Source organism: Oxyura jamaicensis, chromosome 1, assembly GCF_011077185.1.
Source record: "Oxyura jamaicensis isolate SHBP4307 breed ruddy duck chromosome 1, BPBGC_Ojam_1.0, whole genome shotgun sequence".
Taxonomy (NCBI): domain Eukaryota; kingdom Metazoa; phylum Chordata; class Aves; order Anseriformes; family Anatidae; genus Oxyura; species Oxyura jamaicensis.
Genome location: NC_048893.1, coordinates 175036392 through 175049969, shown reverse-complemented (window position 1 = coordinate 175049969; position 13578 = coordinate 175036392). Strand labels below are relative to the sequence as shown.

At 39.7% G+C, this 13578-nt stretch overlaps 1 protein-coding gene across 4 annotated transcripts in view; it reads left to right on the top strand.

Annotated features, from left to right (window-relative positions):
• The first annotated feature begins 289 nt into the window (after positions 1-289).
• ZC3H13 (zinc finger CCCH-type containing 13) overlaps positions 290-13578 on the top strand; it is a 49132-nt gene continuing 35843 nt past the window's right edge. For 2 of the 4 annotated variants that reach the window (XM_035322780.1, XM_035322770.1), the window contains exons 1-4: positions 290-558; positions 6426-6551; positions 6989-7098; positions 12389-12500. In XM_035322780.1, the coding sequence (XP_035178671.1) occupies positions 6435-6551; positions 6989-7098; positions 12389-12500 (339 nt within the window). In that variant the 5' untranslated portion in view covers positions 290-558; positions 6426-6434. The remainder of the gene's footprint in view (positions 559-6425; positions 6552-6988; positions 7099-12388; positions 12501-13578) is intronic. The other 2 variants (XM_035322778.1, XM_035322788.1) reach the window with 2 other exon arrangements.

The following is a 13578-nucleotide window of genomic DNA, read 5'->3' as shown; positions in this document are numbered from 1 at the left end:
GGTGTGCAGAAGACCAATCCAGCAAAGTGATGGTGGGCGAGTGCCTAATTTTATGCAGACCTGCGAGCCCAGAGAGCGGGGAGGAGGTTCTACCCTGCTTGGGATGGCAAGCCTGCTCCCGAGCAGGACCTCAGCACGGGCAGACCCCGCAAACCCCCACATCAACCCAGCGAGAAGCAGAGATCCCCACAGCGCGCTGCGCGCTCCCTCCCCTCCCCAACATGGCGGCGCCGCCCCCCGCTCTCCCTCCCCCGCCGCCCGCCGCCATCACGGCGCAGGGGCCGCCGGGAGGGGAGGGCCGAGCCGTGCCGAGCCGAGCCGAGCCGTGCCGGGCCGGGCCGGACCGTGCCGCTTTCCCAGCGGCCCTGAGGCTGGGCGGCCGGGCGGCGGTGGGCGCCGTGGGGCTGCGGGAGCGGCTGGCGCTCCCCGCCTTCCTCTCCGTGTCGCTCCGCGCTCAGGCCCGGGAGGACGGACTCCCCCCTCGCCCCCTCCCACCCTCTCCGCCCCGGGCGGCGGCGGAGGAGGCGGCGGGGAGCGGCGCGGCAGCGGAAGGAGCAGGTGAGTGCGGCCGGGCCGGGAGGGGTCAGAGCCGGTAGGGGGGGGAACGGACGACACCACCACCCTCCGCCACCCGCCCCAGCCCCGGGGGGGAGCCCCAGGGGGGAACGGGGCCGGCCCGCAGCGGGTGGGTGCTGCCCCGTTGAGCCTCCCGCCTGCTCGGCCTTTGGCTGTTTTGTGTGGTTAATTTTTTTTTTTTTAATTATTTTCTTTTTCGCTTTTATGGTTTGTTTTGGCCTTCGGCGGGGCTCTCCTCCCGCTTTCCTGGCAGCGAAAGGGTTTCTGAAGTGAAAGGGTCGCCATTTCCGCGGCTCGAGCAGGGTCGGGCGCGACCCGTTTGGGGCCTCGCCCCCGGCTCCTCCGCCGGCCTCTCCCTCAGCCATCGCCTCCCTGCGGGCCTGGTGCGGGGCTGGGGGAAGAGCAGGCAGTGGCAGGCAGGGGCTGGCAGCCTCGCAGGGCCTTTTCGTAGGGGCTGAACGCGGTGCCTCTCGGCAGGCGGGCTCATCCTGCCGTCAGGGCCTGTCTGCGGGTTACACAGGTGGATTAGCGGGTGGCTGTGCCCTCAGTAGCAAGCCCTGCTTAGCAGTGTGTATGCTGGAGTGTCCCCCTGGCCCAGCCCCATAATGTGGCTATCCAGGTCACAGATAACATATCCAGCTTGTAAGGGCTGAGCCAGCTTGCATCTACCCACGCCAGGCTGTGCAGACTGTCTCTTTACTCTGGTAAAACATCATATTTTAGCATAAGGACTTCATTAGGCAAGATACAAAACACTGCAGACCTTCTTCTGTCATCCTAGGGCCTGATTCTTTTTTTACATGTAGGATGCCAACCAAGGTTTTATGCTGGTGGAAACAATTGTCAGCTCCTCATCGTTCCCAGTGGAGAAATGCCATGTGTTAAATTAGAGGGGTAGCTGCAAGTTAACAGGGTGATGGGTTGGCAGCGTGGGGCTGTAAAAGCAAGCTTGGAATAATTTTGAGTCTTCTGTCAAGCAGACTTCTCTGTGTGGGTTGAAGATCGCTAGACTGACATCCCGTAAAAGTACAGCTAGTATCTGACGGGTTTTTAGCAAGTTGGTAAACTACATGCTTTACTATTTTTAACACTGTTTTTAGGTAGTGAAACTGTGGAGCTCCTTCAGATATCACTGTTCGATTAGTATCGTGTCATAGAAATATTAACACTGTAATTAGGAGCAAAACCCTTTCAGCTCAAATCTCTTCATTTGGAAAAAAAGATAGGGGAGTTCTGCCCCTTTCCTCTTTGCAAGCTGTTATTTAGTCATCAGCGGTTATCAATAATTTAGTTTATCCTAGAGTTTTAATTGGTTTGTGTCTGAAGTCGTATTAGATTTTAACTTTTAAATGTTGATTGTTATTTTAAATGAAATATTATTTATCATTTTGCAGGTAGGATATTTGTAAGTGACATAATGTTTAGCCCGTGTGTGGTGTGCACGTATGCATGCATACTTGCTAGTCGTGTTTTGGACTTCTTAAAGAGATTTCATCTCTTTACAGAGTTTTGTGAACTTTGCTTTTGTTGATTTCTGTTATGTCTCAGTTACTAGTCTACTTCTAGAAGCAGCATTGGTTTTTGCAGAGGACTGGATTAGGTTTTCCTGTCGGGGAAAAAAGCAGATGTTTCAGATGTGTTTCACTTGATTGTGGCTTATGTAATATCATACTTCTATTGAAGAAAAATGTTAAGCGTGCTTGACCCCAAAATGTAGCAATACTGATAACAAAAATGCAGAATTTCAACGAATATTGTGTCAATCATATCACGTTTCATGGATTTCAGTTACTTGGTTAGTGCCCGTAGGTATTCTCAAATCTGTCTACATTTTAGATTTATTCATAAAGTAACACCCTGAGGTATATTTCACTTCAAATTGTAGTATAGATAGTGTCGTTAACGGGTTGACTCCCACTGTGGCAAAGTTACTGCATTAAAGAATAACACAGGTTTATCTATAATTAAACAAGTTATCATAGTGTTAAAATATTTCTGATTTATGATGAAAGATTCCTGCAGATGTTATTCATGTATGGAAAAGTAATAATGCTGTATAGTTTCTACAGTTAAAATCATAGCTCTAGAATTTGATTTATGAGTATAAAGTTGATTTCCCTAGTGTCTTACCCTTCCTATTACAGGACTATTAGATTTGTTAGTAGAAGGAAGCTGTTCCAGAAGTTGCAGACACTTCCAAAGCCCTAAGTAGATTCAGCAATACACTGCTGTGTACCTGAAATAGAAAAGTATGCAAGTTTTACTTGGAAAAAACAATAATCGTTGTTGTAAGCATTTGAAATATTGAACGGGAAATCTGAACGCTTGAGGCCCAGTCTGCACTGATGCTCAGTGTTGTCTGATCCCGTGAGTGTTTGGTAAGGTGACAGTAGTTCAGGCACAGGAGCTGGATGGAAAGGAGCCATGAGAGTGGGAGGAATTACAGGATCGTGATCAAGAAGGGTAAAGCAGTGTAAGATGAAAACGTGGAAGAACTGAGCAAGTTATGTTTTTTTTTTTTATTGGATGTTGAATTATACTTGTTTATCTGTTAACTTGTCACCTGAAAAAATTGGAAGTGAAAAATTTCACTTAAATTTTCTGGTCCTTTCCCCTCACAATGCTCTCTATAAGCAAGGGGAATATTTCTTCATTTCTATACTTGCCAGTAATACAAAGCCACCACTTTTCATCTAAAATTTCAAATGCAGCATTGTTTTAATAGTCTCTTTGTTTATCTGACTTGCTCGGTCTTTTGGAGAGTGAAAATGGGAGTGACTGTATATTCAAATACAGTCTCTCAAGTGTGATGTGTGTGCAGTGTGTGAATATTCCTCGATTTGTCTCTGGATAACATGCCTGGACTCTAATCCTGCAGCCTGTAGAACAGGTATATTCTCTTACAAGTGAAGTCTCATCGTGCGGTTCTGGTGGCAGGAGTGAGGCCCTTGGGTGATAACCTGTGCATACAGAAAGTCATGAGCTGCCCAGTCCCAGCATGTTGTTTTCCTTTGCTTGAAATAGTTTATCATGAAATATATCTTCTGTTAACAAAGTATCTGTTTTTAATACTAAACTAGTGGGTGTGGGACAGAACTAAGGACTGACAGAATGTTACCTGGTTTTTATTTTCACATTCCAAGTTTTTATTTTACTTAAAAGCAGCTTTTTCCCCCTTATTTTTTTCCTTCTCCCAAACTTTAGAAGATTCAGGGTTGGATGGTGTTCTCTTGATTTCCTTGTAAGTAATTATCAGCCCAAATACAGGGAAGTTGGTAGATGGAATGAAACAATCTGTTCAGTTATTATATTGCCCTCCTAATCCTCTCCGTGTTTATAATTACCCTTTTAAGCCTAGTCATCATCATAATTTCCTATTGAGGTGAATTCCAAGAAGGTACTAGTTCCTGGGTAAAGGGTAACATTTTAAGAAACATGTCTATATCTTTTGCCTCTGTTTTTCTTGGAAATGAAAGGACGTTCAAAATAGGAGGCCAAATGTTTGTAATTTTTTCACATCCGTATACGGCTGTCATGTCACTGTGCTGTACTTATGTATTAGGTGCACTCATTTTATCTGTCTTTCATGTGTTGAACCCTCCCTCCCCCTTTGCCATTGCCAGTGCCGTTCTTCTAACCTTTTTTTGTTTCAGATATGGCTCTTTTTACCGTAACCGTTTAAACCAAATTCAGTATTTGGTATGTGATCGTCTTAATAAAAATGCTTCTGCATATGTCAGTATATTTTTGTATCCTCTGAAGGGTGTAGCTGCATGGAACTTTACAAATTGAGCGGGTTTTTTGCTAAAATACAGTGGGGAACAATCCTGAAACGGAAGGGTGCTTAGCTAGATTAGTTGTGGTATTGTTTTGCTTTCTAACTTTAATGGTTTATCCTGTCAGACTTATAACTACTGCTGCACATTGAGCTGTCCACAATGACTCCTAATTGTTTTTCTCAGAAGACTGGACTAATTTGAACTCATCAAGTATTTAGATAAAATCATTTCTTCTTGTGTGCATTACATTATATTTATTTGCATTTCATCTGCTGTTGTATTACTCGATTTCCTAACTCAATTAGATCTCTCTGGAAATCTCCACAGTTTTTACTAACACAAATAATTTCCTTCTACTGGCAAATTCTACTGTTTCACTGTCTGCTTCCATCCTCAAGAGCACTAATGAATGTTAACCATTGTTTTTAATGTCTGGTATACACCACATGGTTAACTTTTTGCCCTCTGAGCATCTTGGTTAAAGTTTAGGTTACGTCAACCCTACTTGGGAGATACAATTCTTCAGATAATCCAAGGCTTAGAGTTAGTCACTAGAGCTGAGAAATCTCACAAATACATAGCATAAGCTTTCTTCTGTTGTTTATAAATGAGCTAAAGTACTTAGCAAGAACTTCAGCAGAGTTTTCTTTGTAGAAAGTGCACAGATGGCAGCTTCTAGGGAGGTCTCACCACCAAAATAACAGTAGGATTCAGAAATTTCACCAACCTACAAGGAAAATAAGCAGGTATTATCAAACTTTCAACTGTAAAATGTAGGTACAGCAGCGTTACATTTTGTATGCAGTTGTACACGTTTATACCTCACTACTTTTTTTGCTGTAGAATGGAAGCTTACAGTCTGAATGCTATGGGAACGTACTGCTGGTCAGATGAGTGGCATTTGGTACTAACCCAGTGTGGTGGGGGCTAGCTGAAATATGTATTCTGATTGTATGGATGAGCTTTTTGTCATTTGTGGCTCTTGTTTGGGTATATGAAATTAGCTCAAGTGTTTGTACTGAACACAGTAACACGTGGATGGGGCGGAAGAGAGCAGAAGGGCAGCAGGTCGGTGTTGAGCTAATCGTGTTACATTGACTAATGAGCTCCAGAATGGTAGCGTTTGGCTGTGTAACAAAGAGGTGGCTTTTGGAGCTGCATGTAAATTGTCCTGCTACTGGCAGACTTTCCCAAATTTGTTTTATTTCTGTGCAAGTTGATAACACTTAAAGAATGCACAATAGATCCTGGAGCCCATCTTGTCCTTTTTCAGTAACCCATCACTATTGCCCAGTATCATGCTTTATTTTTATATTGTTTTCCTCCTGTTTTCTATAACTCCTTTTTGTCCCAGGTAAGATAAATTGTGACTTCTTTTTTTGTCAAATGTATGCTGTATTTGCTTCAAAATCTGCCTTTTTTTAAATTATTATTTAATTAAACTTAGTTACTTCTTGGGAAGCCTAAGAGTTGTATTGCTGTTTTTTTTTTTAATATACTCGGGTAGTTCCAAATAGTTGAATGATATAAACCGGTAAGAAATAAAGAGTGTGGATGATGTCAAGGTGGTTTTCAATAGGCTGTCATGCATAACTGAAGGAAGAAAAAGGAACTCTCATTTTCAGACATGTTTCTGAAAATGGGAGCCAATTTTAGTAGTTGGAATCCTTCTGAGAGGTTGGTGAAGTAGTGTTAAAAGTTGTTTTCACTTGAAGTCACTTGAATTAATGCAGAAAAATACATGATCAAGGAAAGCATCTGTACTGTGTATTGTTTGCTACCTAAATGAATAATGTTATATGATCTTTCCCAAAGGGAAGCTGAAGAATCCAAAGCAGGTCATAAAATAAAGTGAAAAATGATCATTACTGGTGTTCTGCTGACTAGTTTGAATCAGAGACATTCCTTGTAATTAAATACATTTCACTCATTTATGACTTCTGTTTCTTTCTTCATCACCTCTGCAGCAACTCTTGCAACGCGTATCATACTATTTTATTCATGTGAGTTCAGTGTCAATAGCCCCAGACTGAAGGATTTTACAGTTTTGCTTTTTTTTTTTGGTTGAAGTAGTACAAAATGTCAAAAATTAGAAGGAAGGTCACAGTGGAAAATACCAAGACCATATCCGATAGCACATCCCGAAGACCCAGTGTGTTTGAAAGGCTTGGACCCAGCACTGGAAGTACTGCAGAGGTGAGTTGTGAAAGCATTCTTCTTTTCCTCCCCACCCCAGCATCTTCTTTTCCAGGATTTAGATGGTGGGAAAGCATAGCTCACAAGTGCCAAATACTCAGATGTCACAGGTGTCAGTAAAGGTGAAAAGAACTCCTTAACTCATGGATGTTCAGATTACTAATACTGGAGTTTTCAAATAACGTGTGTTGTCCCAGCTTCTGGACAGGAGCAGTAGCACTGTACATTTTAATACTGTTTCCACCAACCTAATTTTTTCTCTGCCAGACCTGATTCTCGTTGTTGATCTTTTTTTTTTTTTGAGTTATATTACTGGTGGACAGAAATTAAAGATAAATGGGAGTTAATGTGGAGTCATTTGTTTGTTCTGCCACACTCACACCAATGGTATTTCCAGAAATGAGTGTGAAATTCACCCAGTGATGTCTGTCTCTTAGACACAGTGCCGTAACTGGCTGAAGACTGGCAACTGCCTCTATGGGAACACATGTAGATTCGTACATGGCCCTTCACCACGAGGTAAAGGCTATAGCAGCAGTTATAGAAGGTAAATCAAGAACTCACTTTGAATTCTTCACATGCTGTAGGAAAATAGCTTTTGCAACTATGTCTTCTGTTCTTTTGTGTGTTTTTTTTTTTTAATAATGAAATGCTGTGGTGTGCCTAATGGTGTGTTTTATCAATAACCACTTGTATTGCGAAGCTGCTCAGAACAGTTGATTTGGCAACCTTCAGTGGGTTTTCCCAGGATTTTGGGGAGTAACTTTAATGTAACTTTAAAAGAGAGTCCACTGGATGCAGATTAATTCCTTAAGTTACTTGAAATAGGGAAATCAAGTACCACTGCAGCTTCTGATACACCTTTCTGTCCTCTACTAAAATATTGTTCTGTAACTACTTACAGCAGTAATCGCATACTTGTAGCCCTTCAGCCTTCACTGTACTGTTTGATGAGTAAGGTGTGTAACCTTTCTAGCTGTGAGAAAACACTTCTCTTCAAAACATAGCATTGTAACTTAGTTAGCTATATCAAAAGAAGAGATTCTAAAAGTTACTACTTTTTTTTTTTTTAAGAAAACAGAATTTTTACTGTTACTCCCACGTTACTCTCATTTTAAAATGCGTTTTTTCCCACTGTCCTATGTATGGTGTAACACCGTACTTGTCAACTGAAACTAAATGTAGCAGTAAGTTTGTACTAGTCATTTTATAAAGGACAAAAAAAAGTCATTTCTAGAGTATGAAGCCTTCATAGAAAGGGGAACCGTGCAAAAACTGTGCTGTGTTTCCTGGTGCTACAGTGATGTCAATGTTACCTATAGATTATGGATGGGCGCACTGAAGCATCAAAATGTAAATAAAGCAACTCCGTGAAGGTCAAACGGGAAGGTTGGCTTGATGTTCTCTTTCCTGCTCTTGTGCCACACTCTCAGGATGGTCTTGACTTTGCTTGTTTGATCTTCTAACGTGGTAGCCTCTGGGATACGAAATACATCACTAAGCTTGATGTTTATTTCGGTGCGTTGAAGATCTTACTCTGTTCTGTGCTGAATGTTCCAAATGGGGGAAAAAAAGGAGTGATTTATTAATAGAGATTAAATTAAAAAAAACTGAAATGTAGCATGCTGCTCTCTCCTTGCTTTCAGTGTTTGGAACACACGGTTTGTGGTTCTGCTTGGTCATTTGAAGAGAAGTCAGGTTTCTTTTAATGACTAAAGCTTTGTTTCTGCTGTACTGTCACCACTAACACTTAAGAACAACGCTGATTTACTTACTACTAACTTTTTCTTCCTGTTAGGACTGTACTAAAAAAGTCAAAGGATGGATCTTGCTGCTCATTTGCCTGATATGTTCAACATTTTAATAAAGATGATCATAAAGGAAAAAAATAGATTAAAAAAACAAGGGGGGTCAAGCACATCTACTAAAACAGACAAATGAAAAAAGCACGCTTGTTTTGAGAGGATTCTACTGAGAGCTCTTGGCTAGGCACAGAAAAAGCTGTTTTACTTGCATAATAGAAGTTTGGTTATTTTTATGCTATGTAACACAAGAAATTTTTACAAATGTATTTAGGTATTCTAAATGTAATTTTATTGGCTTTGTGCAAGTCAAACTAATGCTGATTCCACACCAGTTCAGTTTAAGCAGTAATTCCTGTTCAAGTGTCTGGGACATGCTGGTGGTGTGGCTACACATGTGTTCAGCGTTCACTGCTGGCAGTCTTTTGTCTGCTTTGCAGGCAGTTTGGTAGGACACAGCACATCTTACTCCCTTCCGTGCTCCTCCTATTTCATACCTGTCTGAACGAAGTCTCATTGTTAATGTTTTTTTTCTGACCATAATTCCTCCCGTGGTTCAGAACATCACCAGACAATAAGAAAACTTGACTCTAAAATGTGAAAAAGCCTTCTAAAGGTAGTGCGCATATAACTGTTTCAGCATTAATGCTGCTTCTCACATCAGGAGTTTTTATCCTTCTGTTTAAAACAACTAGCATGTTTTCACACGTAAAGCTTTGCTGATAAGCATATTTAGAATCCACTAATAGACCTGCCCTTCCAGGCATCTGAAAGAAGAAGCAGCTAATAAAGGAAGAGCTGTGTGTAAACATACTGTCCCACGAGGAATTTTGCTCTCATGCTCTGCCCATGGATTGTTGGTTAGCTGCTTGGCTGCTATCCCATCCATCTTATATTATTGTCAGGTTCTGTGCCATTGCAGCACCTGTCTCTTGCCTGAACCTCTTAATTCTGGATCCCTACACAGGGTTTAAAAAAGAAACAAGCAACAGTAGTAGGTAAGAATGTATGAATCTTAAAAAGTACAAATACTGTTGCACAGGAAACTGAAACCAGGACAGTGCCGCATGAGCATTCAGTTATATGTACATTAAACACTAATCTGCCTATACACACTCATGTGCACACAAATTCTCTGAGAGGTGTATTGTAATGTGTGCCTGCTGCTAGCAGACGTCTCCCGGTGTTGGAAAATAGATATAGAAGCAAAGGGAGGTGCTGTTTAAATGTGCATTTCCTAACCAAGCTGCTTCACCCGGAGAGTTGAACTGTGGCAGGAAGTAACGCTGTTTAAAACCACTTAACTGCTCTGCTGAGAATGTGAAATGGTGAAATTCAGCATTTTTGGACATACTTAAAATATGGGTCCCACCCAAAATGTTAAATTCATTAAAGGTTTTTTTTTTTTTTTTTCATTTAGTTTTCTTCTTTCATTGTACAGTGATAATACTGTGCAGCCTTTTGTGTAGAAGGTTCTACCAGTTAGAATATAAGCTTACGAACTTAAACTGTGGAATTAAAATTGTGTATTCTTTTTCCTGAAATTCAGCAGCATGCATTACCTGGAATAACCAAAGGCCCCTTTTCAAAGGGAGGAAAAAAAGCAAGTGTATCAGTAGGCCATTTTTAAAAAACAAAAATTGAAGTACACCTGAAGGGAAAGTTAGTTAGTAGACCAGCTTGTTTTTCTGTGCATAAGCCAAAGTATCTGAAAACAGTCACGGCTTCATGAGTAATTATTTCTTCAATAACATCAGTTTGAAAACTTGGCAAATACTTGATATTTTTGGCTTTTATGCTATACTTGGGGAGAAGGAGGCCCGTGTGTGCAACAACTGGATGGTTACCTTGACTTTGCTCCAGTGTTCTCCCAAAACTGTAAGACAAAACAAACAAACAAAAACGAGCACAACACAACCCTGAAGCTGTAGCTTTTTTCATTCCTGTGATTTCTTGATGACTTCCATAATCTTAAAGCAGATTTAAATACGGTTTCAATAAACTAAGTTCTTCCCTCCCTTCCACACTGGAAAAGGGAATTAATTGAAAGTGAAATGGTTTGCATTATTTTTTCCACCCCAGCCTATAACTTCAATAAATATCACAGTATTATATGTCTGTCTAGAAAATACATGGACTACGTTCATTTGCTTTCTCCTTCAGCTACCAGGTTTTCCTGAGAATTGCTCCTCTTGAGAACGAATAATTACAAATACACCATCTGTAATCTCCTTCCCTTTTAAATTGATTTTCAGTTTCACAAATCTGGATCCTTTGTGCCATACCTGAAATACTATTAAAAATTAAGGCTTTGAGTTGTCACTTTAATATTGAAAGCTGGTTTACATGTGGAGGTAGCTGATGGTTTGGAATGCCTCAGAGAATTTTGGTCATACAAATGTTTCTAAGATGGGAGAAAAAAAAATACCTTGAATTTTCTACCTTTACAAAAGCCAGATACTTTAAAGATGATATAGTCATGTGTGCAAGGCAGGTAACTTGTTTATATTAATATGCTGGACATTTTTTTGATCCTTGTTAGTGCTGAAAGAAGCAGAACGCTACTGTTTTGTACCATTCTTCTGATCTAGATTGACCTGTATTTACAGTTTCATGAAAAATTAAACGCATTTAAAAATGAGAGCAGTCACTGGTCTTTTTCTTTTTATATACTAAGGCACACAATATTGTGACACTGTTTAAAACTTAAATACAGGTAGCATTGTGAAGGAGGAAGTAGAAACAAATTACTGTGTTCAAAACGTGCACAGGTTGAAAATGAAATAATACTCATTTAAATATTTTAATATGCCTAAGCTGGGAAATAAACTTTTCCTATTGTATATTATGTGACACAGGAAGGATGGAATAAACAACTCTTTCTAAATGGAAACTCTAATTCAGTTTAAGAAGAAAAAAAAGCAAATGCAAATTTCATTATCCAAATATTAGATGAACTCTTTTAATCAACTAAAGTAGCATTTTTAACTCTTCCTTTAGTGTAAACTGACGGGTACAATCCAGTACTTTCATACAACCATTTCACAAAAGAATCTGTAATTAAAATTTAACAGCCATCACAGAAGTGCCAAATTTGGTTTCAAGCCAGATTTATATGATGAGAAATCTTGTTTTCTTGAACCGAAACATCATTCGAAGCAGCTTCTGTGTCCCTTTTTCGTAGTAACTTGTTTAAATTCAAGAGTTGTTCTCTTTTAACCTACAGGGGATAAATCAACTTTTGAATCCGTACTAGGAGGTGATGAAATTATAAAGATACCTTGTAGTAGTATAGGATGTTTCCCCTCCCTTCCCACATCACAGTAGTACATTTTCCAGAAGATACCCAGTTTTATGTCTAGTTATTCCAGTGTTTTAAAATTAAATAATGAAATAGTTATGTTATTGCAAGATGGAAAATGAAGGAGGCCTCCAAGAGTCAATTTCTGATGCACAGCCTTGCAACAGCCATTCTTTGTGTAGCAGGCTGACCAAGGTCATGGGAGGATGGCAACTAGGGCAGAAGATTTCCACTTATGGACTTCTTCTGTATTTGGAGCTGTGTTTTTATGCGACTAACTGCTAGTCTACAGTAGTTTGACTGCAATATTTTTATTTAAATATGTATATAAACCAGTGCAGCTTAGCATATGGAGAAGGCTAAAGGTAACTAGGAAGACTTGATCTGAATGATTGTGAAGCATTTGCATGATGGTCAGAAAAAGAGGATTTGTTGTGGCTAGGATCAGCTGAAGCTGATTTAGAGTGGTCACTGAGCCATGACATAGTGCTATGTATACACACAAGTAATCTTCCTTCTTAGAGTCAAGTCTTCCTTGATGTTCTGAAAGAGTTTTGGGTTTTTGTTGTTTTGTTTTGTTTTTTTTCTTTGAATGCTTAGGCCCATTAGAACTGAATACTTATTTGGTGGGAGGTTTAGATCTGTCTATACTAATAACAAAAATAGTTAAAAGATTGCATTCCTTTAAAAATGATCCCATAGAACTGGTTATATCGTGTTTCTGTATTATACAGGTCACCAGAAAGGCCTACTGGAGATCTTCGGGAAAGAATGAAGAACAAACGTCAAGACGTTGAGGCTGAGCCACAGAAACGAAGTACAGAGGAATCGTCCTCTCCTGTTAGGGTAAGAATGGAGTTTGCAGAACTCCAGAATCCCTCAGTAGCAATTGGGCACTGTGACCTAGAAACCTGATTGTGGTGATCTGTAATACTTGAAATGTTTAACAAATTGATAATTTTGTACATAGTATGTGGCATATTTCATTATGAAGTGTCGTAATAGTTGTAATTTGAATTTTATAGCACTATTTGGTCTTTTGATTCTCAGAGATTTTATAAGTCCTACAGACTAAAATGTCATAAATACTGATGAACAGCTATTTAATAACAGTGCAGACTCTTTAATATTACCAAGAAAGTATACTGACCATTGTTGGAATCATCCATTATTTTTCCCCTTGACATTTATTCATATCTATTGTTTATGTGCATCCTGACTTCAGTTGTTCATCTCAAATTTGCTTTTGATGAGACAACACAGTTATTGTTGTGCTGGTCCATTTCATCTTCCTCCTCACATATTCATTAGCCATCCCGACTGCTCATTTTTGGATTTTGCAACAAATTAATTTATCATCATCCTCACTTCATAAGCATCTTTCTGCAACCCTAACCCCTCTCAAATATCAAAATTTACTTTAAAATTGTGTTATCTATTTCTGCACTGATGTTGCAAATAGGGACAGAGTTGGTAGTGTGATCCTGCCACCTGTGTTATCAGCATCAGTGTGTTCTTGCATCATGTTTTTTAAGACTTAACTTCCTATGAATAATGGTTAATTTTTCCTTTTTTATTTTTGTGGAAAATCAGTTTTTCTTCTGCAGGTATTAACAGCATTCTTTTTTTTCTCTGGATCTGTTTCTACTTGCTGTGTAAAATGAATTTTTCTGTCAGGTGTAAATAAATCAACAGCAGCTGCTATCATTAAATTAACAGAATGGCTTACCTTCCAATCATGTTTTCAGTTGCTGTTAATTTGTGTAAAATTTCGGTCTTTTCTTTTACTTAAATGTGTTTCTTTTATTTTCTAATAGTTTGAATAAACTGTTTAGTTACTAAGTACATGGTTGGTGGGAAAAGTGTTTTTGTTTTTTTCCAACCATTATTAAAAATATATTGTAACTTCTCTCCTGGTACAACT